The sequence below is a fragment of the Podarcis filfolensis genome (genome assembly GCF_964270895.1).
Source record: "Podarcis filfolensis genome assembly, chromosome: 15".
Taxonomy (NCBI): Eukaryota; Metazoa; Chordata; class Lepidosauria; order Squamata; family Lacertidae; genus Podarcis; species Podarcis filfolensis.
The window spans coordinates 39,660,409-39,672,143 of record NC_139618.1 but is presented as its reverse complement, the minus strand read 5'-3'; the positions used below and the strand labels follow the sequence as shown (position 1 = coordinate 39,672,143).

General features: G+C 40.8%; 1 protein-coding gene across 4 annotated transcripts in view; it reads right to left on the bottom strand.

The window, feature by feature from the left end:
- Positions 1-1,328: 1,328 nt before the first annotated feature.
- LRRTM4 (leucine rich repeat transmembrane neuronal 4) overlaps positions 1,329-11,735 on the bottom strand; it is a 426,277-nt gene continuing 415,870 nt past the window's right edge. For 2 of the 4 annotated variants that reach the window (XM_083588669.1, XM_083588670.1), the window contains one exon: positions 1,329-2,570. In XM_083588669.1, the coding sequence (XP_083444795.1) occupies positions 2,349-2,570 (222 nt within the window). In that variant the 3' untranslated portion in view covers positions 1,329-2,348. The remainder of the gene's footprint in view (positions 2,571-11,735) is intronic. The other 2 variants (XM_083588671.1, XR_014542099.1) reach the window with 2 other exon arrangements.

The following is an 11,735-nucleotide window of genomic DNA, read 5'->3' as shown; positions in this document are numbered from 1 at the left end:
GCAATTGACACATCCATTGGCTTGAAATTCTGCAAATCTACTGACTGCACACAGCTTCAGTGCAGGCAAGTTCTGAAGCTCATTGGTTCAGAATCCAAAAAGCTAACTCTGATTCCATTCACTCATGCATGCTCTTACCTCCAAACTTGGCCCAAATGAAACTTTTTCTTGCAGAAACCAGGCGCCGCTAAGTTATTTTGAGTGTTGCTGGCTCCTCCTTCCTTTCCTTTATAGGTTCTTCTAGCTGTGTTGCCTGTTACTACATCCACCTCATACATTTAAAGCACTCTTATGCTATGTTAACAGTCATTACCTCCCTCAAAGAACCTTGGGAACTTTGGTTTGTTAAAGGTGCTGAGAGTTGTTAGGAGAACCCAACTGAATTTCTCACCCTATCCCAAGTTTTATGTCTAGTTGAGCCATCACTTAAGAGCTTTGACAGGAAGACGTTTGAAGTTGCTTAGAATGGGAGGTGAGAAGATTGTTGCAGCCCTGTGGATGGCAAGTCCTTTGGACAGGAATGCTATCAGTTCCATGTTTTCTATAGTGGACTGGCTGATAGTGTCAATTATTCTAGTACAGGTTTCTTCTCTATCCCAGCCATTTCTGGTTCTCCTTCAATAGTCAATGTGCAATTGTAAAATTCTGTACTGTTTGTGAGTTAAACTAGGGAAGTGTGAACAATTATGCAACCTTAATCCAACCAATCCCAGTGCAGTACTCGTTCTTGTGAAAGTCAGTGATCATACTTAAGGGGTTTGACTTTAAACCTCTTGGGTTGCCCAAATAAGTGTTTGACTTTTGTCAGCATGATTTGAAAAGCTTCCACCACATGCTTCCACAAGTTATCCAGCCAGCTTTTCTTTTCTTGCCTGCATAATGAAATAAGACTGGGGTTCCATTGAGGGGGCGGGGAATGAAGAAGAAATAAGAACACAATCCATCTCAAAGCTTTGATCTCTCATTGGTCTCATTGGAAGCATCAAGCATGTGTTTAACTTACTACCACTGAAAACAACTGCAGTGGTAACAATAGCAATAGCTGCCACCACCCTTGGCCAGATTCTGCCCACGGATCCTGAAACATCCTCACATTTTTTTCATCTGGCTAAATCTTTGTATCATCTCAAAAGACTGTAGAAGTCACAATATAAAAAAGCTAAAGAAAACACTGAATCATCCATATAGCTGTGGCTTCCCAACCACAAAATATTATGTTTATTTCCCCCACCACTTTTTTTGTCGTTTTATTGATAAAAACTACACAAAAGCTAACTGATCAGAATAATTAATTAAAAATAAATCAAACAGTGTTACACATCCTTCCATTTGTTTGTTTCTTAAATCACATCAGCCATCAAATTTTCAGCCCGCCCGCCACAATTTCCAGGTATATAATGAATATTTCCATACCCAAAGTCCCCTTCCCCCCCTGCATTCAGCACAGCTGTCCTGTTCAAGTGTGAGCTCTCATGTCATCAATAACTGCTCCCTTTTTCTTTTTTTATAGAGCCCTAAACATAATTGTAGTGTCAACAATGAAGCACAATGAAGATAGGAAAAAATTAAAAGTCACCCTTTCCCTATAATGTACAGCATGTGTTTTAAATGTACATGCACCCCGAGGTCTGTCTGTTTTTGCCTCTTGGTTCTTTTTTCAGGAATTGCCAATGTCCATTTGATTCAACATAACCATGTTTGGAATCTGAAATTATAACACTGACCTTCTACTCCCTCAAGGGGGGGGGGGAAGAAAAGGAAAACGGGACTCAGTTTGGTTTATTCCCCTCCCTCCCACCCCAAATGGAAAAATAAAGAAACCTTCTGTTACTTCTAAGAGTAATAAACAATAAACAATATTTCATATTCCATTCTATGTTCTCCCCCGTCCCACCCCTAATTGGTACCTCTGGTTCTCCTTTGAAGGAACCGTGCAGTGTAGAAAAATCAAATATACAAACAGAACTTTTAATCCATCCCTTTATGTTGCTAGAGTGAAATCTAATTCTCTCGCTCGCTCACATTTTTATATAAGAACTCAGCAATCTTTCTTTGATATGTACACCAAGAAGTTCGACAGTTTAAAGCCAAAGGAAATTCTCAAGTTCTCCAGTCGGTACTATAGTGTCACTAGACTGAATTTCCTCATACGGCAGTCCTCAAGCAACGTGTCATTTATTTATTTTGTTCCCCTTTCCTGTTGTTTGCATCAAAACATTTGTAACTGGAATGGTGAGTTGTCTTCTTCTCCTTGCTCCTTGTTCCTCTTCACCCGAAGGTTCCCCCCTCCCCAGAAAAAAGAAGCCTCCCATACACACCCTCTCTTGATTCTCAGGAAAGAGATTCCATCAGTTTGGTATTCTCTCAATGTAAATAGCTGGAGCAGCCGAACGTGCAATTGTAGCAATGAAGCTGTGGTCTCGACTCAACTCCAAGTTGGTGGCTTCAGCCTGGTCCCGGGAGATTGTGTCATATCCCTTATTTACATGGAGGGGTTTGTGGGCCTGGCAATATCCAATCACCGGTTGGTCGTAGCTGTAATAGGGCAAGGTTTTCATATGGTGAGGGACCTAGAGAGAGAGGAGGGAAAAACAGGCATGTCAGCATCATTACAGAATAACACATATTTTTCTTTTTTCTTTTAGCAATGAAAAGGCAATATGGGATGGAGCTAGGGATCCAAGGAGGCAGCAATTTCTGTCTTAACCTGTGCTCAACACATCCATCACTGTTTCTATTGTGCTCCAGTTCTGCCTCCACTAAAACCTGCATTATTTGTTTCACTATCTGCTTTGGCTGAAACTAACATAATTAATAATATAATCAATTTAAATACATTTCAACGCAAGGGAAACATCAAAAACAATAGAGAGAATAACGTAACTATTTTGGAACCGTTTGTGGACTAAAAAAAATAAATAGCAAATACTGCCTGCTTTTGCGATTTCTATTCCTGATGAACATGTAACTTGCGGGAATTTCTGCTCCCGGTTTAATTTCTTATGAGATTCTATGACATCCCTAGCTGTGCCATGGAAAGCCAGAGGAGACTTGTGACACTATTATTAGCATTTATTCATCACTTTCTACAAACAAAATATCTAAGTGATTTGCAAATATATAAAGTACCATAAGGCTCGTCAATCACTGAAAACCAAATATGCATAATAAAATACAGTAGAATAAAATGTTTTAAGGCATTTATTCAATTGCGAGAACAAAAGGAACAAATCTTAGCCCCCACATGAAAGACTAGGAGACAGAGGACTAATTTGTGGAAAATTGGAGTAAGTCAGAAGTTGGTACTTCTGTATTTTTTGAAGTGCACCTCTGGTGTGTGTGCGCACACACAAATTGAATACGGACCCCAATCCAGAGAACCATGGGGATAACACAAGGCTGAGTGCACACTGTCACACATGCGGTCCCCAAAAGTCAGAATGAGAAAGAGAAGAGTGTGTAAGCAATTATCTTAAATTGACAATGTACAGATGACCTTGAAGAAAAGTAAAGTGACTTTTATAAGGCAACAAATATGAATGAAATAACTTACTATCTTCAAAGTCTTAGTTACCCTTTCCTGTCTCCATTAGGAGGTAAGGAAGACTCCTAGAATTTTATATGAGGATTTCTTCAGCTTGAAATGTCATAATTTTACACAATGGTTGAATGGCAGGGAGGCAACAGTCAATGCATTCTGGAAGTGTTGATAGGATAGCCAAGATAAATACTGAAATAAAATCCCCTCAGAGGCAATGGGATTCCCACCAGTTTATACAAAGCCTCCACCCTCAAGCTTTAAAGTAGGCTCTTTATGATACTATAAACCATTGTTTTGTGTTCTGTTTAGTTTAGAGATGGAGGCCCTGGTGGGCTGTTTTTGTGTGGGTTTGTTTGTTTGCTTTTTTACAGTAATAACGTACAGGACATTAACCAGATGGGGTCCAGTGCACATCACGGCTTTGTTTCTTTTCTCCAAACAGGAGTTAAAAGCTTCTGAATTACAACATTATCTCTAAACGGCCCACAAACACCATTACCCTCTCAACCATATTTTCAGTACTTTCCCAAACTGTCCCCTCAGCTCTAGCCTGGGATGTTTTGCTTCTCTGATCAAGGTTGCTTTTCAGTAGGAAGAGAGAAAACTAGTTCAAAGTGAGGTTTGAAAGTTTTAAGAGTTACTTATTTCCTGCTGCGAAGGCAAAAAGTTAGAAAAACTCTGTGCCACGGCACAGAGAGGAACTCTAAAAGTTCAGAGAATGCCCTGCTACCTTATCAGAAGAATTTTTCCGCTAGAAGGTATCATCCAAAGTGGAGATTGATAAGTTTCCCTTCCTCTCCCATAATACTTGGGGTCCAGTGAAGCTGACAGACAAAAGGAAATATTTCTCCACACTAGGGCTGTTTGGAAACCTGTCCTCTAAGTTCCCAAAAGTTGTCTTCCCTGGTTAAAGAGGCTTCCATTTTTCTATTTCATTCATTAACACACACACACACACCCCCTCAACACACATTGTAAGGATGTTGTGGGAAGAAGGACAGTTCCTCTCAGAAACCCTAGGGTTTCTGCCAGTCAGTGCAGTCAATACTGTGCTAGATGGACCAATGGTCTGACTCAGTATAAGATGGCTTCCTGTGCACCTAAAACAGGCATAGGCAAACTCCGGCCCTCCAGATGTTTGGGACTACAATCCCCATCATTCCTAGCTAACAGGACCAGTGGGCAGGGATGATGGGAATTGTAGTCCCAAAATCTGGAGGGCCGGAGTTTGCCTATGCCTGACCTAACACATGGAAGTTGCAGCACCAAAATCTGTTAACAGTCATTAGGTTAAGTAGCCTTTAAAAGGTAACGATTTGAGAAATTTAAGGACAGTGACAACATAAAGCTACTCAGGTCCCAGCCATGACTGGGTTTATAATTTATATTTATTTATATTAATCATTAATTTATATTATTAATTAATATTAATATTATTACATTTGTATCCCGCCTTTCCTCCAAGGAGCTCAAAATGGCATACATAATTTTCTCCCTCCCATTTTATAGTCACTGGTCCTAGTTTGACACACTAACCACTTCACCCTACTCTTTCCAATAATGGACAGGTAACCATTGCATCATAACACCTGCACTTCTCTTTAACTTTCTTATTTTGTAGTTCTTGTCCACCTACAGTTCAGTAGGGAAGCAGGGGCATAGTGGGGGCGGGGGGCATAGCCACTGGCTTCAAACTAGGACCAGGGACACCGAGGTTCAAAATCCCACAAAGCTCAATGGGTGACACTCAGCCTAATGTAGCTCACAAAGTTGTTGTGAATATAAAATGGGAGGAAGAGAATTATGTATGCCATTTTGAGCTCCTTGGAGGAAAAGCGGGTGTGACGTTAACATATGAGAGTGCTGGAGGTGAAATAGTTAAACAAGTTACCCAATCAGAACCCAGGGGGTGGAGTCAGAGGGACTATAAAACCAGCTCTGGGAGGGGTGAAGGGTAGAGTTCGTGGGGAGTTGGGTGGAGTGGGAGTGAATTGGGATAGAGTCTGTGGGTAGGTTGAGTTAGTGTAGCAAAATAAGCTGAGTCAGGAACAGTTAGGGGCTAGGAAGACAAGTAAATCTGAGAGGTGGTTTAGTGAGTGAGAGCAGGTAGAGGAAGTTATAGGTCTGGATAGGCACCCCATGACTGTAATTGACCGATACCGTTTATGAAACCACATGCTTGTTAAACGGCAATAAATAAACAGAAGTTTATGTTCCAGTTTAACCCTGACTAGACCCGGTATTGTACCAGGTAGGGCCTGGGTGGTGGCAGTGAGAAATAAAGTGGTGGCACACGGATCAGTAGATGGTGAAACGTCCAGGGACCCTGTGTGATCGCCACAGTGGGATACACATGTAATAAAATAAATAAATATAAATTAAGTGTTGACAGCCATGGCTGGGGCCATGATTTTTAGAGAGCACAAATCAGGCACCCCCCATACAGTGATCCCCATCCCTGCCTGCCTGCCCCATGGGGTCTCTGGGCTCCAGAGCCTGGCCCAGCCTGGCCTCACTACCTCGCCCCCGCCTCCCTTGCTGAATGGCTGTCCGCCCAGTGTCAAGGGGATCCGGCCACCAAGGGGCTGGCCGGGCTCCTCACTGTGGGCAGAAGGTACAGTGCGACCCCACCTGTCTCTGGTGGTGAGAGCTGGGCTGGTGCATGGGCTCCGTGAACCCTCCACTAGCAGCAGCAGCAGTGAGGGCTGGCACTGTGAGTTCTGTATATCTCCTCTGTGCCATGCCCCTGCCTGGAGCAAGCGTGCCCCAGGCACCAGCAAACAACGCAACACCACTGTAGGGAGGTGCCAGTCGTTCACCCTCCGCACGTTGCTTTGTGGAAATGTTGACACTGCAGAAACAATTCTGTTTGCCATGTACATTTTGAAAGGCTTCTCATAAGAGTAAGCTGAGTTGCACGCTTCAAGGAATGGGGTGGCAACACAAAGGGGAGCCTTCTGTTGTTCTCGGTGTTTTCTTAACTTGTTTTTCTTGATCTGGTATCTGTATACATATTACAAAAATAAATCTGTGTTGTTGTTTTTAAAAAATGAGGTGGCGTGCTATTTATCACCAGATAGCATTGTTATTCATATTATCTGCATTTAGTCTCTTCTAAACAAATTATATGCCCACAGTTTTCATCACATCTAATAATATCCAGTTAAATATATGGCTCATTTATTTAATGTGGTGGAGCGAATGTAACTTAATTTCAAAATATTTTTTCATGTCACTGATAGAGACAGACAACAGTGTCAGCTTGCCCCCCTTAAAAAAATACATTTAAATAATCAAGCAGAACAGTCTGATTTCTCCCTACATCCTTATGTATTGTCAAATGCAGGGAACCTGGTTCAGATAGGGAAATAAATCAGCAGATGTGCTTCTCTCCGTTCCTCTGAAGCAAGCTTTACTTTATTAACTGAGGAGCTTGTTCCATTAGAAAAGCACTTCAAATGTTCATGGAGAGTTTGGGTCTAATGGGCTGGATTAATTAGCTGGCATTAACTTGTGAAGTCTTCACCTCTGTAGTTCTTGCTGCTGAATGATGTCAATGTTACAGCCTTTAATGATTGGATACTTGAAAGAAATATTCATTTCTTGAGGATATTTGCATAAACCTCAGCTGGAGGGATTAAAAGTTTTGGTATTTGGTAGGAGGAATTTAAGAACCAAAATTCCGATAGGGGAAGGGACATAACTCATTGGCAGGGCATCTGTTTTGTATGTGGAAAGTCCAAAATTCAATCTCCATCATTTCCAGGAAGAGCTGGAAATGCCCCCGTCTGAAACCCAGATGGAACCATGATCTGACACAGCATAAGGCAACTCCCTGGGCTAATAAATCTTTTATTTCAGAGTAAAACTGAGGCTACAGCAGGAACTGGTGACTGGTAGCCCTTCAGATGCTGCTGAATTATAAGGCAAGAACCACGGTCAGCATGTCCAATGGTTAGGGTTAGAGAATATGCAACAGTGTTTTATACACTTTGTGTTTTTATACTGTAAACCACCCTGTGATCCTTGGGTGAAGGGCAGTATATAAATTCAATTCAATTCAATTCAATTAATTATCACAAATAATTTCCTCTTCCAGGAATACCCATCTTGGAACCTTTAGTTCCATTTCATGAATTCTTTTTTAGGATTTTATGTTAAATCTAGTCTCATATTTAATAGAGCACCTTGTAAAAGCAGTAGAATACTGCAGTAGAATACTGTTGAGGGACACTCATAACTTGTTACAACAGATTATAATGCCTTATGTGTGTATATTCTCCATGAAGGAGCTCGGTATATTATAAAACATATTTTAGAGCAGAGAACAAATATTGACCCTCGTGTGAATTTTTGATTGGCAGCTTGGATATTCTATTTGAAGCAATCAGTTTTAGATTTGAGGGTCAATTTTATTATAAAAAGGAGAGTCCAGTTGCAATGAATGTAGCTAATTTGAATATGACATATTTGGAAATGACTTCTATTTAGAACTAGAAACAGAATTCATATTAACAAATTTACAATACTTAATCAAGATAAACCTCTAAGCAGTTTATATGAACAACACATTATAGTATATAGTTTGCTGACAACAAAGCTGAAAACTCAAAACTGGCTATTTAACATAAACATAGTTAAGTATTACAGCTAAAGTGGGCAAAAGAGTTCAGAAAATCACTTAAAATTTAAGGGGTGTGTGTGTGTGTGTGTGTGTTGAGCAAACTCAAAACAAGCAGACAAAGCAATTTTTGCTCAAACCCAATGAGCAACCTGAGCATGTTACTTTTTAGACTGCTGTTCTGACATTGATGCATACATGGTTTACCAACCATCTTTAGCCTCATAAACCTGTGAGGTCAGTTGGGCTTGAGAGATGGTGAGGAGCCAATACTTTCCCTCTAGGCAAGGTGGCTGGGGGGATTCAGAAACCGTTTCCCACCTATGTCATGTCCAACACCTCAGCTCCTACACAGTTCTTGATGTTTTGAACCAGTCATGGGATACCTTCACCACGTGGAATTTCACTGAATGGTCAGATGTTCCTTAAATTATTTGAGCCGCATGATTATGTAAGAAACTAGCATGAACCAGATATACACTGTATTTGCGCTGTATTTATAGGAAATGTCTATTGCAATTTGAGGGGATGCAATATGGGGTTACCCCCCTCCCTTAATAAATCATCACAGGAAAAGATTCTGCCATGTTTGTTTTATCTGATCATTACATCAAATGCCAGCTGTTTGCTGGAGATGGCCTTTCAAATATATGTCCACATAGCATTTGGAAACCAAAGCACACCACTTCTGTCAAGAAAGAATTATGACAATGAGGGAGAAGGTAGAGCTGTTGTTGTTTTCTGTGCAGTGATCATAAAGATGGCAACCTGATCCATCCATTACTCACAATAAATACACATAGTATTTAATATGAACATTTGATAATGTTGCTGCCACAGTGACAAATGAAGGCATTGGGGAATGAGTGAAATAAGTCTTTGTCTTGTATTAAATATTGGCTTTTCATTAGATCTGCTCAAAATTTATGGCACGCAAGAGGGCTACTCAGAAATGAATGACTCCCTTATAGGGTTTTAAAAGCTTTTTGGAAAAAAAAGTTCTGCAGGAGCCCTGTACATGGAGAGCAAAAGATTAAAATGATTTCTTAAAGTCACAAGCCTGTGCTGCCAAGATATAACGCCCCTCCGCTGATTGTGTTGGTCATAACTCATGGCAAATAACTACCTAGGATTTCTGCAACTTATTCAAGTACCTTGTTGTTTCAAAGGCAATGTGTTGTTCTTTTCCATAACTTCTGCCTGTCTACACGTTCAGTGGGGAAAACAGGGAATTCCACACTGAGGGAGTGATGTTGAAGCGACTCAGTCTGGCACATAGTGGGATTGGATTGCAGCCTTAATTTTCTTCTTCACATTAGCCTAGGAGGTGAAAATCAGGTCTTTTTGCAATGGTCAAGCTCCTCAGCTATCCCTAAGTAAGACCCAGAAATAGAAAAACCCAGCTTCAACTTCCCAACTGACCACAGATGATGATGTGAAGATGATGATGATGATGATGATAAAAACAAGCAAACTTACTAGTCACTATCTCTCAGCCAAACCTAATTTTTGTTGGATTGTTGTGACGCTAAGAGAAGTGGGACCATGCACATTGTGTTGCAGACTTTGGCAAATGAGCTGGATCAGAGCTTTTTCCTCACCAGAATTCAGTTCCGGCATCTCTCAGGTGGGCGCCATTGCCGTTATAACAGAACAAGTGAGGCGCTCATGGCGAGTTCCAGCACCTCTTTTTCTAGAAAAATAGCACTAGGCTGGATAAAAGAGGATTGTTTTTCTGTGGTGGCTCCACACATCTGGAACCTCTTTCCTGTTGGCAGCTGGCAGTTCACCAAACTCCAATATTTTGAGAAAGCTGTGAAAACCTGTCCATTTCGGGTGGCTTTTAGATAGGCAATACAGCTGTAGGGATTTTTACTGCTGATTTAATGAAGTAAGTATAATGAAGTAAGTATAATTTGTTATTTCACTGTTCTTTGGGAGTTTCAAGGATGGGGTTATTTTATTATGCTATAGTGGCAGTGGATTTTTGTTGTTCAGAAAGGTGGCATAGAAATGTCTTGAAATAACAAACTAAGCTAATAAAAATAATGTTTTTATTACTAATATGATATATAATAATATAATATATTGACATAGATGTAGACTGAAATGCCCTGTGCCCCAAACTTGAAAAAAATACACTCCCACTCACTCTTTGGAGATAGGGCAGATATGAAGGAGCTAGAGCCCCTGTGAAAAATGCATACTGAAGCATCATTCACAATATTCTTTATACTGAGTCAAGAATGGGGGAAATGTATCCTATCCACCCCTTTCTTTCATGTTACAATTTTCTCCATGGCATGTCTTCTCTGTTGAATAGGAACAGTCAGCCCAGTAAAGCACATAATGATGGCAAACACAGAAGGGCGTTCTTCTTGTCCTGAATGCCTCTGTGGGACACTGTTCAGACAGAATTACAGGAGTATAATTGCCCAGCTAGCACCTATCTGTGGGAAAACCAATGTGTCTGGTGGTGCAAATGAGAATCACATTAATCCATTCCGCAAGGGGAGAACCTTTTACTGAGGTGCAGATATCACTCTCATTGGCACTTGTAAACATTATGTGCCCACACTGAGATGGCAACCCCACAGTTTTAAATGGTAGGGGAAATGACTCATGGAGAGTTGCTGGGGGATTTATACAAAACTACTAGCATGATTCAAAAGGCAGAGAAGTCACATGCCTAAAATAGTAAAGTGGGGTGTCTGGCCTAGTGATTACAGCCAAGGCAGAGTGATTACAGCCAAGTGACAGAGAAGATCAGAGCTGCCCCCTCTAAATTTCATATTGCTTATATCAAATATAGCAGATATGGGGGGGAATAATCATTAGAAATATCTTAATAACTCAGCTATCAAAGGCATATGAGAGAAAGAGAGAGAGAGAGAGAGAGAGAGAGAGAGAGAGAGAGAGAGAGAAGGAATACTACACCTTGTGTTGGGGAACCAAGGAGGAAGATTCTTGGGGTGGGGGTGGTATTTCCAATAGCTTTGGGGCTGCAGCAAAAAAGTCTCTGCTTCTTACAGAGGTCAGTTTAGTTTCCATGTATGATGAAGCTTTCAGAATAAACTCAAAGGTCTTATTTGGGAAAGGGGAGGATTCACATGGGGAAAAGATGTTTCCTTAGTTCATCAGAGTCCATGTTCAGATAGGACTTTAAGGACCAGAACCGATTATTTGGATTTCTCCTGGAAACTGACAGCCAACACAGTAATTCTAAGATATGTGATGTATGAGAGTGCTGTTATGATCTTGTCAACTGGTGAATGGCAGCATCCAGCACTAAATGAAGTTTTTGAACTTCAAGAGCAGCCCCATGTAGTAATTGTACCCCATTACAGTAATTTAATCTGCAAATCACCAAAGCTTGAATGATAATGGTCCTGACCAAATCTGGTACATTGACCAACACTAATAAAAGGCTGCAATCTGAGATTCCAGGAGCAACACCTGGTGTGGGTGTAGCTCAAGCACTAAACATACTATTTACAGCAGCACATGACTCTTTTCAGTACAGTAAAATAGAGGTCCATACCTCAGTGGAAGAGCCATTTGATTGTACAAATT